At 38.7% G+C, this 18,366-nt stretch overlaps 1 protein-coding gene across 1 annotated transcript; it reads right to left on the bottom strand.

The window, feature by feature from the left end:
* Nucleotides 1–5,606: 5,606 nt before the first annotated feature.
* LOC126751069 (aspartate and glycine-rich protein-like) lies at nt 5,607–17,235 on the bottom strand. Its single transcript, XM_050460994.1, has 2 exons — nt 17,199–17,235; nt 5,607–6,058 (listed from the first exon to the last, which is right to left on the bottom strand). Exons 1-2 carry the CDS (start codon nt 17,233–17,235, stop codon nt 5,607–5,609), a joined length of 489 nt encoding a protein of 162 aa, XP_050316951.1.
* Between the last annotated feature and the right edge of the window lie 1,131 nt (nt 17,236–18,366).

Below are 18,366 nucleotides of genomic sequence, written 5' to 3'. Positions count from 1 at the left end.
AGCCATCTGCGGCCCTTGGCGGGCACACGTTGCTTCGGTCGCTGTCGAAATAATGCTCGTAGAATCATTTCGGACTTCAAGTGAATATAACACGTCAATTGTAAAGTCCCTGGCCTGACATTGAGCTGCCTGTACCCAGCTGCCGGATCATTAGTTTGTGATTTTACAGTGAAATGTTCTATTAGGCACGGTTCGCTTAACCCGACAACTTCCATGACTGAACAATTTTCATGAATACAACGATTTCATACAAAACCAATTCCCACAACCGGACGGGTGAAAGTTCCAATGACCGGCCAAAACATTATTTTCGAATATGTATTTCGTTAAAATTATCTCAGATAAATAGATAAGATTTCATAAAATGTGTTAATAATATTATGTGCAACTTGTTTTTCTCGTTTTTTTAATTCTTATTCATTTGTGGAGTTTTGGGAAAGTTTTTTAAGAATAATACACAATGGAGAATCAAGCCATTTACTTGGGAGTGGTGCGAAACGATTCTTTCATAGAGCTCAAGCAGCTCACCACTTCCGGTTCTAGGCCAAGTATCCTCTGGGTAGCCGAAAATCATTCGTTTGACTTCCGTTTTCGACTTCGCCGGTGCCCGAAATATGGTATATTCCAATTCACCAAGCTACCTGCCAGTCTCTGGATCGCAAGCCACCAACCAAATCAATCATGTTGTGATAAACGAAAGACACTCTCCAATTTTTTAGACGTGTGTACGCTCCGAGGTCCTAACATACAGTTGAATGCGAACGATTTTCACATTTATTAGTTCTGTTTAAATATAGCTCTGAATTAACCCTCTGTCTCTAAGAATACATTTTAAACCCATGTTTTTGCCACGCCCCCCGATATAGACAGCTCTCATAGCCATACAAAATACTACACGATGGAAATCAATCAACAAGGCCAATCCTATGCTAAGTTTAGACGTGGTGAAATGAGCACCGAAGATGGTGAACTCAGCGGACGCTCAAAACATGTTGTTGCCGACGAAAACATCAAAAAAGTCCACAAAATAATTTTGGATGCTAGTAAAGTGAAGTTGTGCGCAATAGCAAGCACTCTAAAGATATGTACATACTATATATCTTGCACGAATATTTCAGTATGAGAAAACTCTGGATAGAGTGGGTGCCGCGTGAGCTCACTTTATTCCCCAGATCTGACGCCTAGTGACTCTCTACTGTGCTCAGATCCCAAAAATGTGACTACCTCCTGTTCTCAGATCCTCAAATAAACGCCCGATGCAAAGAAATTTTCGTCGAATGAAAAGCTGATCGCCGTAACTGAGAAAGAAAAGAACAAATCGTGCTGCAAAAATAGTATCGGAAAGCTAAGGGCTTGCTATAATCAGTGTATTACCCTTAAAGGGAACAATGTTGAATAAAAGAAACGAGTTTTGCCCAAAAAATGTGTTTTATTTTGGTAGGCCGAGGGCTTTTCAATTGACCTGTTGGTTGCATGAATCTTTGATTGACTGCTGGTTCGGTCGGTTAGATATTGTTATAGCGCGATTCGTATAATAACCTTAGACTTCAAGTGAATAGGCTTGCATAAGCGCTGGATTGTGTACTTGACTGCAAGTGCATTGTCTTGTGTTATTATGTGTTGATTGATAATGGAATTTTTAGCCTTGTAACCAAGCGATGAGTTGCACAAGAACATGCTTACTTTAATTACCTGTCTTTGAAGAAACTCAAGTTAAAATTTGATGTGAAAAGTATATATAATTGATGGTAATATACCTTTTGTACTTAATTTCAGCTCAATTTAAAGAATAATAACAATAATTATTATTTAATAGAAAGAGTAGAAAACAAAAAAAAAACTTATAATATTAGATAGAATATAGACAAGTGTTTGTAGAACATCGTTCAGTTCGTCAGGCAGCTATCTGCTATAGTGGTCAGATTTTGAAGGTTCCGACAAATGGGCAGCTCCTTGGCAAGTAAAGGTCGTATGTAAACTTTCAGTTCGGTACCTCAAAAACTTAGAGACTACTTTGTGTATCTACAGATAGAAAGATGGACATGACTAAATAGATTCAGCGCAATATGCTTATTGTTTATATACATATAACTGGCTTTTCAATAGGGACGCTACAACTTTAAGTTATGACGCTACGATGTCATATATTTTCCCGCACTTTTGACATTTCTCTTCAGTAAGGTTTGCCATTTCATCACGGACAGATATACGATCCAACAACTAGTCGAAATTATTTAAATTGACTACCGAAATTCGGAGTCAGTGGCCTCAACTTTAAGTTATTTATGGTAATCATAATCATGCTGTCAGATCAGCAATTGCGCGTCTAGTGAAAAAATTTGTATCCACAGACAAAGTACAAAATATTCCTGTCCCAGTGAAACAAAGAAATGCCCGTAGTGTCGAGAATATTGCTGCCGTTAGCGCATCAATTGAGGAAGACTCAAATCAGTCTCTCCTCGTTGTTCTCAAGCGTTGAACAGCTCTGTGACGTTGTTTTGGCGAATTTTGCGAAAAGATCTTGGCCTACATCCTTGCAAGATCAAATTGACGCAAGAACTGAAACCGCTTGGCCACCAGAATCGGCGATTGTTCGAGAATCGGGCTCTAAATAGTTTTTGTTCCAGTTTCACCCCAGCGAACGTTAATATATTAACAATCCATCAAAAATGCAAGGCTTTTGTGTGAAATACGAGTGTATGTATATAGCCGACCGATTATAAATATTAAGTTTTAACATCTTCGCGTCCTTTGTAATCAGTGACAGCGGCGGCTATTGTGGTAAACTAACGCTTAAGTGGGCTTAAGGAGCGGTACGTACACTAGCGTAACAGCTTAAAGCATTGGACTTTCTCCCTCAATTTGTGTAAGTTCGAAAGCACACATGGCCGTGCTGAAACCATTTAGTTCTATGAATATTTAGTTACCGTTCTTTGCTGGAACGCTGCTGCTATCCTTCAAGTCGCTTCTGTTGATGCAATCTTTATACGAGCCACATATTCCACCTACAACTGCCTTATCCTAGCATAAATCGGTCTATCGCAAAGAAACAGGACTGTTAAAAAAACAACAAAACCTTATATTTTTCAAAAGTTATATTTTTTTATTCAAAGTAGTTTCCTTGTGCTTCGATGCAGCGTTTAGCCCGGTCAATTAGGATTTCAAATGGGTGTTTAAGGTCACTCTTCGGAATGCTCTTGAGAATATCGATCGCCGCCTTTTGTATAGCTGAAATGTCCTGAAACCAGTGTCCTTTCATGGGCAAATGAAGTTTTCCAAATAGGTAAAATCATAGGGTGCCAGATCAAGTGAGTAGGGTGAGTGATTAATGGTTAATACGGAGTTTTTTTTATCAAAAAATCAGTGACAAGCGTCGACCGATGACATGGCGCATTATCGTGCAACAGGCGCCAGGACCCTGCCATTATCCAATTGTCTTAAAATTTTTACGAAATGTCAACAAGAGATCAAGCTTTTTATTTCATGTACCCACCAATAGGTGGCGCCACCAGAAACAGTTATATTTAAAAGTTCTGTTTCTTTTGCGACAGACCTTGTATATTTGATTGTGTCGTGTGTGTGGTGGCGGTTGCCTTTGTGGGGCGTGTTATCCTTTACTTAATAAGTGGCCACCTACAGCGACAATGACAATGATGTTCCGCTTCAAACGAAAGCACCCGCTGGGGAGTTCCTATTCCCTTTTGGCGTGTTAGAGTTTGTTTGGAGAATACTTGTTTGTTTGAACTTCACATTGAGCGCTGTGTGCTGGTGTTTCATTGACTGACTTCCTGCTTACACATAAACAAACGCACACACATACACACAGAAGCATTATATTTATATCTACACAGAAGTCTTTAGGTATTTAAGTTTATATTTACCCTTTAGACCTAACAAGCACTAACAGTCAACGTCGATTTGTTGTTCAGAGCATTTTAGGTCAACCCACTTCGGGCTCCTTGCCATGCCTTGAGTGTGGACATGCAGGCTTTGTGTGTACTCATGTCTTCAAATGCACACGTGCACGCCTCTTTTGCTCATTTGTATATTTGACGCTTTGTTTGCTCGACTGTTTGCGTTTGTCGTTTCCTAATATATGCCATGGTGGGCTTATGCACATTCTTAAAGGTATATTATATAGGGTATATAACGGGTAAATCGTCGCTGTAAGTATGCTGTACATGTGCGCTGAATGTGTCCCTGCGGTGGCATAATATCATCATTTATTGATTAAATTTATGTGACAAGCGCAACTATCTTATTATGTACACTTGCGGCTAACGACACCTTCCCAATCCCCAAATGCAGTCCAAATACGCTCAGTTAGCCGCCCTTCGTTACGCTTCTCATTAGTCCTTTGTTATACTATGCATGAGCTTACGTTACATCATCGGTTCTTAGTCCAAGTGTTTGTTTGTGGAGCTGAGTGAGACAATCAAGATAATATCTAAACACATGATATATGTATGTATATATATGTATACATATATTTGCTTATGTACACATATCTTATATCTGTCTAAGTAGGTAAATGTGGAGATATTCGAACGTAGCAGCAAAGCAAATTAAGCCTAAAATGAATGTAGACAATGAAATTTAATTGATATTAAATATTTATGATGATAATATTCATCAAATATCTTTAAGACTGTTTATTAACAATACCTTAATATTTTGTTCTGATATACTTTTGTCATTTGTTTTTAGCAAAAATCCTGCAATCTGACTTTTAGGACCCTGTGTAAGCTCGGTGGTTTATGATAAATACTATTGTATGCCTTAGGATGTTTTCCAATTAAAGTTATGCACCAATTGTACTGAGTATTCATAACAAAGAAGTGAATTACAAAATCTGTGTTACTCATACGGCATCTTGTACCATACGAATACAGTAAGTTTGATGAGGAATGGTATTACGAAAAAAGTCGTTCAGACAACTTTTATAGAACAGAATATTTTGTACTAGAATATCAGTATATCAAAGTTATAGGCCTACCACTTTGGAGATAAAAATACAGGAGAAATTATACGATTTAGACAACGTTGGACAAATATAAAAATTTTACATAAAAAATTTTTTTTTTGACGAAAACTGTTATTTCAAGGGCCGTTCGAAAAACAACTTGAGAAATAACGAGCCCCGCAATATACATATTTATATTATATTTTATTGCTATTACTGTAAAAAATACTAGAATTACCATTACTTTTAACTTTACCAGTATTGCGTTTTACAGAAATACAGCAACGTTTCTTTAATATTTCTTTCAGTATTACCGCTAATTTGTCATCCTTTACCAATATTTTTACCATCATCATTACCATTACTATTATCATTACAATTATTATAAGCATCACCATTACTATTATAACTACCATTATCAATACCGTTATCATTACCATTATTATTACAATTACAATTATATTTGAAACTACCATAAGTAATATCAATGTCATTACAATTTAAATTAACAATACCATTACTAAATATTATAGTTACCAGCACCATTTTAATTACCAATACCAATATCATCATTATTATAATTACCATTTTCATTATCATTATTATTACCATTACCATTACGATAGCTATGAGCGTTTTTTTTTTACGTTTGTAGAAAAAAACCACCATGAGAAATAACATATTTATATAGTATTGGCATTACCAATACTTTGAGTTTATCAATGTTGCTGTTAGACTCTCCCACAAATATGGCAGCATTCCTCTTTATTTCAATAGAACCAATAATTTGTCTTCCATTACCATTATAATTACCATTACCATTACCTTTACCTTTATAAGTTTCATTATCATTACCAGCGCAATAGCCATTACTATTACCATTACTATTATTATTACCATAACCGTTACTGTTATTATTACCATTACCATTACCACCAACATTACTGTTATCATTACCATTACTATTATGATTACCATTACCAATACTATTATTATAACCATTACCACTGCCATTATCATTAGGATTACCATTACCCTTGTAATTACCAATGTCATCACCATTACCATTACCATCATCAATACGATTATAATGAGCTTTATCATTACAATTACCATTATAATCGCTCTTACATCAGCTGGCATCATATCTAATATCTCTATATATTGGTTCTCATCATACAGTATTTCCTCCTGCAAATATCAATACCGTCAGCTGTTGCGTAACTATTGATATTAAAAGAACCATTAATTAAAATTTTTAAAAAAGCGCCAATGTCAATTTAGGTATTCTCAACAGCATTCCCTACATCAAAATAAAGTTTGTACGTTTATACTCGTATGATTCCAATTCGTTATACTACAAGTATAGCTCGTAAGAAGGCGTACGAGCGCGCTTGCCGTTCAAACGATCATTTCCACAACTCCTGCAATGAATGCGTCAAAGCTAGTAGTGCATAAAAACGCGCTACTCTCGGTCGTAAAAAGCTCAGTTGCAAAGCATCGCCTGCTTACACATATACCTATATACAGATACACATACGTAAATATAACTGCTTGTAGCAATGCTGCACACACGACCACTCAAGCGAATGTGTGAGCAACTTCATAAAGAAACAATTTATTTCATTTAATGGTGTGCCAAGAAACCCAACGGCACTGAGTTCTGCACTTTTACGGTATTTTCGAAGTGACTCAGCTGAGGTTGCGGTAATCATGATGTGATGCCCTTAAACCATTTGCAAAAGTGCTTAAGCAACTATACTAAGTTTACACTGAGGGCCGCAACTAAATGTCGCAAATTTAGTGAGGCAAAAGCACGAAAAGTGGCGAGTAATAAAAGCAGAGCTTAAGGCGACAAAGTCGTACTTGGCGACAGAAGTCGATAATTATTGAGCTGGTTTTGAGAGCGTTTGTGTGCTCACTGCCTTCACACACACATATGCATATGCATACACGCATACACTTGAGAGCAGAGGCGAGTATGTGTGTCGGTTTAAATACGTGAGTTATATGCTAGCTTTAGTATTATGGGGTAATAAAATTCAAGTTGACGCCAGCTCGTAATATATGGCCATAAGGACATTTTTATGGTGCGGTTCTATCTTTACTCCTTTTCCAACTTTCATATTCTTCTTCATTATTTTTAGCTAACATGGATTATGTCTTTCGATGTATTTTGCTATAGTCGTCCGTAGGTCTCTGCTGCTGTATTTGCATTTGCTGATAAGAGTTTGTATGATGAATATTACTTAGATATATCTGCACGTGTGTATATGATAATGGCGTCGAATTAATAATTATTGTAAGGTGGAGGCAAAATGGGACGCGCCCGTCAAGCAATGAAATATATGTGAACTATTTTGAGAAAATACTCAGAAATTTTGCACACGTCCTTTTCTCCACAAGAAGCTGCTCATTCGTCGGAACTAGAGATATCAGACCCCTTCAGCATATAGCTGTCATAGAAATTGAATAATCGGTATGAAGTGCTTGTGTGGGGAACCTTTTTACTTGACTAAATATTTTCATGAAAGTTAGCGTGAATAATTGCCTAAAGTAGCTCTACATTCTTCGAAGAAATTATTGAGATCGGACCACTATATCGTATAGCTGCCATACAAACTGAGTGATAATAATGAAGTTGTTGTATGAAAAAACTTTTTTATTTGACAAAATATTTTTACGAAATTTGGTGTGGATAATTGCATAAAGTAGCTTTATAATATTGAAAGAAATTATTCAGATCGGACCACTATAGCATATAGCTGCCATACAAACTGAGCGATAGAAATGAAGTTTTTATATGAAAAACTTTTTTATTTCACAAAATATTTTCATGAAAGCTAGCATGGTTAATTGCCTAAAGTAATTCTACATTCTCCGAAGAAATTATTGAGGTCAGACCACTATAGCATATAGCTGCCATACAAACTAAGCGATAAAACTGAATTTAATGGAAAGTTTTTGTATTTGTCAAATGTATTATAGCTTCTGTGCAATGGAAAATAAAATTGTTTCTGGTTTTAATTTGCACTTATATTGAAAATCACAATTTTCCATTTTTTGTTTTTTGGAAAGAATGAAAGAACACAAATATTATTGTACCACAAGTTAGCCAATGATGGCCATCATCAAAAATTATGAGCTGTAATGGCATAAGTAAAAATAAACCGTTGATGAGGGAGATAAAAACATTCAAAGAACGAGTAGGCAGATGAAGCAGTTAACGAGAAATGTTTAAAAAGTAATTGAGAAATTGTGGCAATGTAAAGATAAAGTAAGAAATAAAGCAATAAGAAATAGAAATAGGACAAATCAGCGTACGCCAGCGGCACACAATGAGCGTGGTCAGGCAAGTCGCATAGAAAACAGCACTTAATTGTGGGGAGTGGTGCACGAACATTGCTACACATACCGAAGTGTACTTAACGACGTTCCTAACAATGGTTGAGGTATAAATTGGATGGTCGTTGTCCAGCTGCCCATCAGCTGGCGCACACTCACTACCCTAATTTTGGAGGGCATGTAGGATCTTGGGAAAATTAAGCATATGAAGTAGTCGCAAAGGGTTGCGAGCGGTGCACACCAGTGCACCAGTTGTTGTGGGGCAAAAAGGTTACACGAAATGATAAAAGTGCCCCAAATCGACATGAACATCTGTTTCCGTTACAATAAAAGCGAGCAAATGATGTGGAAACGTAAAATAGATTCGTGCATTAATGTCATTGTATTCCGTTTTTTCATAACCGTTACATTAGGTTATGTCTGTTTTAAGAGTTTTTTCTCTTATTTGCTTGTGCGGTGACATGAATACCAACAGAACCGGACAGGGGTGTAGTAAGCAGTTGGAGAAGGAGCTAAACTTTAGTGTCACTATATGATTTTCATTTGACGCTAAATTCGAAAACTCGTTAGCAGCATATTTATTCTGGTCTATTCAAGTTTGTGACTGCAAAATTTTCTTTCTTCGCTTCTAAGCTAAAAGCCAGCAAAGAATTGAAACTCTGTCACTGGCGTGCCGTGAAAAGTGGCAATATCAACTTTTTGTTATCTAGTATGCAGACGGGCAGCCATCAAAAGAACAAATGAGAGAAACACAATGACCAGAATTTTAAGTGGAAAACCAGCAGGCGGCGCACAGTTATTGCAAACATTTTAAAAATACTAAAAAACGTTAGTTTTGGCAATAACACTGGCATTTACATTTTTTTTTTTTTGGTTTGTTTTCAAAAATAATTCTACGCCATTCAATTGCTAATTGAATGCCATGTTACTCATACGCATTGTCTACCTGAAATGCATTTGCTGCTGCGATGCGACAACGTTTGTTATATTTCCAGTAGTTTTGGGCATTTTTATGAATTTTTCTATTTCAACATAAGGTTATTTTCAAACACATGCTTTTATTTCATGTTGACGTTCAGCAAACTAGGCAGTTGTTATGCTATAAATATAAGTCAATTATGAATGAAATTGACTATAATAAAAAGAATAAAAAAAAGTGATAAAGCGTTGCCACCTTTTTTATTGCAATTTTTAGATAGCTGACGTGATTTTAGAAAGCAGAAATATTACACTGGTTAACAAAATTTTAACTTTTTTTCACATGAAAACTCACATAAAGTTTTGAATATAAAAGGACCTCTAAGCATTAATATATGTAGGAAATTGACACGTCACGTTATCATGTGACATCAAAACATATACTACTATGATATATAATAGGTCTTGATTCACAATTTTACAACTCTGAGTTTATTCTTCAAAATCTATGTCGTCTCCTTCAAAGTAATCTCTCTTGACTAAAACCGCTTTCCCTGAAGCAGTCGTTTGGGTTTGCTGAATAGCCAGAAGAGAAGTCACACGGAGCTAAATCAGGCGAAAAATGTGGTTGCGGCACGATATTGATTGAAAATATGGCAAAAAGCTCACGAAGAATCAATGCAGTATGAGGCGGTGCATTATCGTGGTGCAAAAATCAAAAGTTGTCGGCCCATGATACTCCCTGTTGACAGTTTGGCTGGTCGGAAGGAATTCGCGTTGCACCACACCTCGATAATTGAACGAAATGATCAACATTACCTTGATTTTTGACCTGTCTTGACAATGTTTTTTCGGTTTCGGCTCGCCTTTGCCACGATATTCGGCCAATTGATCGTCTACCGCCATCCTGTTTTATGGAAACCATTGTTTCGCAGACGTTAACGCAACGCAGTTTTCCAAACAAATTGAGTGATTTTGGAACCAATCGTGTTTTTACTTTAAAGCCGAAAAGCCGAAACACCAGATTTATCCTTGTGTAATTTTTTTTTATTCCCCAAACTGAAATTGGCGCTCCCTGGAAACCGTTTTCAATCGGTCTAAGAGATTAAACAAAATTCGCTGAAATAGCTGAAGGCCATCCCAAAAAGTGCTTATGAAAAGTGTTTTGAAGACTGAAAAAATCGCTGGCATAAGTGTATTACATCTATTGGGGATTACTTTGAAAGCGACGAAATAAATATTAATGAATATTTTACATTTTATTTAAAATTTTCGAGAACTTTTTTGTCACAATGTATATCACTTACGATGAGAGTACCTGAGCCCACCATAATAGTAGTAAAAAATTATTACTAATTTCTTTTACATGTATATTCATATTCCAGTTAAAAGCCTTATAGGAAAGCAGTATTCTCCACTAAACCCTTTTATAACGGTTGTGTGTAATTGAGATTCGCGTTTGAGAAGCGCCTTCCACTTAACGTCGACGACATATTGAATTGGCCAATTATGGAATTGTAAACGCTGCAGGCATTAAGAAACGTTTTGACTTAATTGACAGTGTCGTTTTACACTTGACTCAACTCTTAGCATATATGTATGTGGGTATGTGTCTCTGTGTGTGTGAGTGTGTGGGTGGCGTTGTGAAGTGTCATTCGACTTTAATTGACTTAATTTGCATGCAATTAAGGCAGTGCTGTAAGCGACCCGTGCGGTTCATGATAATACAAACTCCCGCTATTTGTTGTTGTTCGTGTGCTTGCGTTTCCATGCAAACGTACACTGAAACCACGGCAACACCTATTATACAATGGCATTCAATGCCCATTTATGTTAATCATCAATCGGCATTTAATTTGCGCGGCAGATGAAGCGCGCCATTTCGAAATCAACTCAATGAATAAATGCAAAAAGGAAAATATTCTAAATTGAGAAAATGTTTATTAAAGTGAATTACTTAAATAGAAGTGTATCGGTCAAAGAAATTGGACATGATCTTTATATCCATCAGCAACTCAGGAAAAATAAGTTTTTGGAGATGCTTTTTTGAGGAGGCCTTTTATTTAGTAAGTAAATAAAGAAAAAATTACAGACTTTAATGTACCGTACAAATTTGAAAAAAGTAATTATAATTATAATAATTTTAAAAATTTGTGGATTGCTTTGATCTCGGAGCGATTTTCGAAAGGAGCTATGGAAAAAGATGTTATGGCGTAGGTGGTCCTTAGGATACTTCTGACAGATGGCACTCAGGAGATACGGGTTGACCGTGGTAGATAAGTAACAGCATCTCCGGACTGAGGATGAATGGTAATATGCTGCTGGCCACCAAAGATACAGGTAGAACCAGAGCCTGTATGAGGCATGAAATTAATTTACGGTATTTTTTTTACCTTTGCGTTGCTGAAGCCTTCAGCCTTCACCATGCTAGGCTAGAGTGCGACACCGGAAATGTCCGGTTAATCTCTGCACGACGGTGAGGTGGAACAAACTCCTTTATTGTTGATTAAGACCTTGGCTGAAGCGTTACGAAGAGGAACCGGCGTCATCATTGGTTCCGACGCCAACTCACGGCATTCAATTTGGGGCCGCCAATAACATAGGTGAGTCCTGAGTCTCTTTTTGAATAAGAAAACCTGTTCATTTGCATTTGGGGAACTCGTGAGAGTTCCTAGCCTCACCCTGATCTCAAACGGAATTACCCCATTGATCTCAAACTGGAGGGTTCTTGACGATCATTTCTTTTTTGATCATAGGTATATCGGGTTCAGCCTAGTGGGAGAATGTCCGCATAAAAAGACTTTGAAAATCCTCGGAATACAAACCGAAATGTATCGCAAGAGGCTTCGGCAACCTCTCGCACAGCCGTCCGGGTGTTAGACTCGTTGGTCACCACTGATAAGATGAACGGGTGGGTCGAAGTTTTCAGCTCAGCATGTAAAACTGCACTGGAGATCTCCTGCCCACTAAAAACACCGAATGGCAGAGAGAAACCTCTCTATGTAGTTTTGGAGAGCAAGCTGCTCTGGAAGCGGAATAAGAGAAAGAAAGGCTTTTTGCTTTATTTGCGAGAAGAGAAACGCTCGGCGTCCCTTTCTGGTTTTCTCTTTCTCTCATTCACTGAAGCTTCACAGCGACCAATTGTACTTTACGGTGCTGTAGAGTGGTGACCATGATTAATCGAACTACCGGAAGCTAATGGAGAGGGCTCAGAGACTCGCTGCACTATGCATAACGGGAGCTTTAAGAACCACTCAGACGCTGGCTCTTAAACTAGTGCTAAACTCGCCACATATAGATCTTTCCGCTGAAAACACCGCCAGAAGTGGCTTGGAAAGCTTAGGAGTTGTGCGGCGTGTTGCCAGGAATAAGCGACCTTGCTTTTACTCGGTGTCAGGTCACAAAGGCATCGTTAGTAATGAGACAGTAGACGATATTGCCAAGAGTGCTGTACGGCTGTTAACCGATAATGGGGCCGTCGTTGGTAAACCTATGCGTTGTTTTTATGTCGATCCGAACAAGAGCATGGCAAGGCAGGTTAAAATTTGATGGAATGATCTATAGGGATGCAAAGTAAGATTTTAAATTTGGTATCGATACCGGGGTCACAGAACTTATTGAAATTCGCGTCAAGCGCTGGCATCCTAAAGGACGATTACTTCTCAAGGACTACGAAACACCACTCTAATTGGCATCGCTAAGCATCAAAACTGGACCTCTTAGATGCAATTTTTCCTTCAGATTTGTTGACTAGCGTAAAAAACGGTGGGTTCCACAATATTTGAGTTTGCTACGATCCGCTGAACAAGACGTTATGTCGTTCCGAAGACAGTCGGTTCTAAGTAACTGGAAAGGAACCGGATTTTTAACCGTCCAAGTACCGTCAACTTGGCACCATTCCTTCAAATTATTGCAAGAATGTTCGCTGTCGCTACAACAGCAATAAAAACGGTTTGTCAGCAAGCCCGTAAATCTCAGCGTCCGGACAACAAATGAGCAAACATTTGCATTTGCAAACCAGTGGGAAAATTTCATACATTCACGAAATGTAGGTAGTTCATATGTTGTGCGTTTCTTACAATCTCATATATATAAATCATTGACTTAGCATCTATTTCATGCGAAAAACTCTTCAACGGTGCAATTATGGTGCAAATCGATTTTTAAGGAGAGGCTATCACTACCCTCTTCCTTCACATTTCGGTGTATTGAAGTATGCGAAGTGAAAACATATGAACCACCCTGTTGTTACGTGACAAGCGTTGCTTACAAATTAGCAACATTTCCGTTTACAAATCCGCCGACTTTGACAAACAGCAAACATGGTATTAATACAGGGCTTTATCCTCCTGACAGCTACATATGCTGCGCGTTTATTAAGTCAAGCGGATCGACAGCGCGCATAAGCGCATATACTCTTCCGAGTTTACCAAATTATATGCCTACGTGCAACAGATCTAACCATCCACATAATTAAATCAGTGACAGTTTAACAGCGTACGCGCTCAGCTTGTTGTTGTAAAAATATATATGTACTTGTATGCCGCACAACTCTGCCCTTTTGTTTGCGATTTATTTTTATACGTAAAACTTTCGACTTTCGTTTTAATTGCACACATTGTGACCCGTTGTGAAGTTTTATGTCTCTGAAAATTAAAAACAAAATTCTTCATTAAAATATGCCAACGATTTAATGAAGAAAAATGTTCATTATAACAGCACCAGCGCCAGCAACAAAGCGCACTCGCATGCAAATAAATGTGACAGACAGTGGTTGCCTTGCCATCCGCCTAGTGCCCACCGCTGTCACTGCGGCATTCAAGGCCTCGTCTATTCATGTATTCAGCAACGCTCAACCCAGCCTCGTTTTCAAGCTGGCAGTTTCAGCCTGTTCCACTTACCCATTGGCCACATCACACATGACCTTTCAGCAACAATTTCGTGTGCCACACACACACACACACATATATATATAGCACACATACCCATTTGGTTAGCCATATATTCGTGTGGCAATTACTGTGGCATTATTTCTGGTTTGCTGTTCATTTTCGCCCAATATATCTTTGACTGCTCGTGGCAGTAGCAGCAGCTTCGCAACGCCAGCCTTCTGACGTTCGCATGACGAGTTTCCTGTCTCGTTCGCCCCTGGCAAAGAGCCTATTGTGACACTTGCGCTGGACCATGAAAAATCACAGCGCTCTGCTGTGGCACATGACCCTTCTCAATTCCCAGCGCGTCCACACATACTGCGGCCATGATGCGGCGTTGATGTGATACTGTTGACACTGCGTGCTGTGTGCCGTTTTGCGCCGTTGGCTGCCTGACCTCTCCGTTGCTGTTGTTATCTCTGCTTCTCCTCCCTTTGTATTTATTTTCATTTCCAATGTTTGCGGTGTTATTGTAAGTAGGTTGTTTTTGTTGGCCTGCTCTGCTATTCTGCTTCTTTGCCAACGTTAGTTCTGTAAGTGATGCGGCTACTGCCGATGATTCCGTGTTTTGTCGTTGTCATTATAGTACTTGTCATAGAGCGGCGCATTATAGCGCTCCCGGTACCACTTCCACTCCACACCGCCGCTGCAGTTGCCATTAACGCAGCTATAATATTTTTGCTAATTTATTTGCACAAATGTAAGTGTTTGCCTATGACATAAGTCAGCAGTCTGCACAGTCCACATTTTCTGCAGGAAATTAGAATTATTATAGTTGCTTTTGTTATGCATTCACTAGTTTCAATTCCCTCTGTTCTGTGTATGAAATACACTGTTTTCTTATCTTTGCCATTACGAAGTAAACATTTTATGATTTGGTGGTTGCACTTGCTCTGCTATTTATGTGCGCGCGATTGTTATTATTTGCGGATGGATGTTTTTATGGTCGAAGCCCTGAAGAGAGAACATATGAAGATTTGCTCTCAAAACTATCGAATTATACGATGATGTTATTATTTTTGTTCTGATCTACAGCCTGGTTGGTAGTTCCCAGATGGACTGAGTGTTCGATACATGCCCGTTCAATGACCGGCGGCTGAAAAAAAAAATCAAAAATCGGTGTTTAAAAATATTAATTTTTTTCATAATTTTAGTTCTTTTTGGCCTTTCAAAATGCGATGTAGGTATTATCAGATCTAAAAATTGGTGGCACATTGTATGGACTTTGGGAAAGATGGTTGATTCTTCAGCGTAGCGGGGGATCCCTTTTCGACTGTTATATACCATATAAGTACAGTCCTCTGTAAAGCCAAATGAAAAAGTTCTTCTACTTAACTAGATAACCTAACCCTAAACCTGTCAAAAATCTGCTTAGGTGTTTTACTTCTATTTCCGATATTTCATCTGGATGTCTAATAATCTGAGGTCCCAGGGGTTTTCACCTTCATGTGGTAAAAGTAGGACATTTGACGTGGAAGTGTTGAGATGATTCCATCTCATCAAGCGGCACTGAAAATGATCTCTGTCTATGAGATCACATCGCTAAGTGTGTATTGGGTGCCAGGTCACAAAGGTACAGCCGGAAATGAACTGGTTGATGAGCTTGCCCGCTTTACAGCATCCACCAACATGATAGGATCGGAACATATGATTGCGGTTGGTCCTCATACTATAAAGGAGCTGCTCCGCAAGAAGGAAAGTGGATAGAAAAAGCATTGTAAACAACTTCTAGGCATGCGCAATGCCAAGTTGTTAATATGTGCCTACAACCTTAAAAAGTTGAAATATGTAATCAACCTATCAAGGGAAAAACTCAGGTCATTGTAAGCTCAAGAAGCGCTTATACGGTATAACATGGTTTGAAACTCCAGAACGCCTGCTAGGAGACTGCACAACAATCTGTAAGCGCAGGATAGAGATCCTTGGACCCATGCTTTCAAATATGGATATATTGCCCTAATAGCACTTAGCAGTATGTGATCTAATCTAATCTAATCTAACCTAATCTAATATAATCTAATCTAAACTAATCTAATCTGATGTAATCTAATCTAAACTAATCTAATATAATATAATCTAATCCAATCTAATATAATCTAGTCTAATCTAATCAGCTGGCAACCGGTAAGATATTCATTCTTACTGCATGTTCATTTTGATCGGACAGTCCAGTTAGAACTCCTACAACCATTGAAGCAGTTACTTTGGGTTAGAAGAGCCTTACGACTGTGCAGTTGCTTGTAGCTGACCAATGATTGCTGAGTCGGTCTGAGGTCCAACAATGCGGAAGTGAACAACAAGAAGTGAACAACAACGCTGCTCCTATTCTTTCTCATTCCGCAGTTCGACGCTGGAGACAAAGGACTTTCACCAGTCTTGAGCGCAATGACTCAAGGATAAACATTATCAGTGTGGAGAGTAATCACGCTGAAGGAGGCTGCGTTCCGAAGCAGTATATCTACTTCTAACTTTATGACAGCCATCTCCGCTTGGAAGACGCTATAGTGATCAGGAAGTCTAAAACTGGAGCTGATGGAAAGTTTTCGACAGTGTACTCCTCCACTCATCTGGAAAAAAGCTCACCGACCTCTTCCACAACGAGCCCTTCCCTCTCTTGCCTCTATCGAAGGTAATGAAGCAAAAAAGCGACCTTCAAGGCTAGGCTTGTAATCCAAGCATGAAAAACTGTATACAAAATGTGTTGTGAGAGATTATCTCAAGCATTGAAAAAATGTTGTTTTGAGAAAGATGCGTTTAAAGATTAACTGTTGGAGCTGATAGAATGGATTATCAAAAAAAAAAAACTTTTTTATTTAGCAGCCTCCTAAAATTGATTTATTTTAATGACTCCACAGCTCAAAACTTATGACGAAACACCTCTTAAATACTAAAGTTTCGTAGTTTTTAAGCTAATGTAAGCTCATTGCAAAGTTCCTCTGCTTTCCACCATTCTAAGCGCATCAATTATGCAGTTTAAAAACTTTTTAATTACAGCCGATGTCACTGATGCTCAGGCGGGTGAACTAACGCGTTTTGCTTACCCGCCATGCGTTCCGCACAAGGCACTGCGACATTCATTCTGTGCTTAAGCGCGCTAAAAAGCACCATGCTTCGGCAATTGATTATTCCCAGACGACTTTTATTGCCACCCAAGAGTGTTTGCTGGCACGCATGCTGTTCGTTGTTGCCACCTCGAATACGTCTGCGTCATTTATGCGCCGCTACCAAGCTATATCCATCAATTGATGGCAATTTTCGTCTGCCCTTCAACTCGATAAGTTGTTGCCGCTCGCGCCAAGCTGCATTTCTGTTGTTGCCGGCTTTTGTTGTCGCGCTGCGCCACTGCTGCATCAATTTCTAGCGCAAATACCACAAATACTTATGTATGTATATGAGTTGGTCGATGTGCGACTGTGGGTCTGTGTGTATTGCCTCATAAAGTGTACGCAATGAAATTTATAGGTATTCTGTTGCTGTGGTGGCGCATGATTTTGAGCTTGCTAATATTTATGGTGCTTCGGTTGCCATGGCCAATGCTGCTAGTTCTGCTGCTTGCCGCCAGTTTTATGGTGCCGCTGTTGTCGCTTTGCTGTCATCATCATCGCTTTATGCAGCGCAATCGTGCCGGACCATTTCGTTGATGAGTTGACGTAAAATTAGACGAGAGGCGAGCAAAAAAGTGCTGTGATCGTAAACAATAACACTTCTACAGCGATGCCATCAAAGCCAATAAAATTCGGCTCTCATGCGCGCTCTCTACAACATTGTGAATAAGTGTAGTTTCATACGATGTGATTTAATGCTTCGTTGCTGCCAGCGCTTGGCGTTCGTGACGGACTTTGCTTTGCTGTTTTGGCAGAGGCGAGTCTTGGTGCTCATAATAGCCGACAGCGTTGGTAATTGAATACTTTTCTACTTGAGTTTCTATATGAATGCATAATGCCGTGGTTTAGAATGGTTTTGGTATGGACTAATGAAACACAGATGACCAATTAAAACTGGGGCAAACCAGCTCGAAACTTAGCGTAGAAACGTAATGTCAGTAGCGACAAAAGCATTCCGGTGAAGCAGGTGTCCTGAAAATGTTGGTAAATTTCTCAATCATGAAATTGCACCTTCATATGAAAGCTAAGGTTGTATCTTAATAGTCAGAAAATACGGTATTTTCATATAAAACTCAAAAACGCCAAAGTACGAGTATGTGTCAAG

The sequence above is a fragment of the Bactrocera neohumeralis genome, chromosome 2, assembly GCF_024586455.1.
Source record: "Bactrocera neohumeralis isolate Rockhampton chromosome 2, APGP_CSIRO_Bneo_wtdbg2-racon-allhic-juicebox.fasta_v2, whole genome shotgun sequence".
Classification (NCBI taxonomy): domain Eukaryota; kingdom Metazoa; phylum Arthropoda; class Insecta; order Diptera; family Tephritidae; genus Bactrocera; species Bactrocera neohumeralis.
The sequence above is the reverse complement of the archived record's forward strand: the minus strand, read 5'-3'. Positions and strand labels throughout refer to the sequence as shown.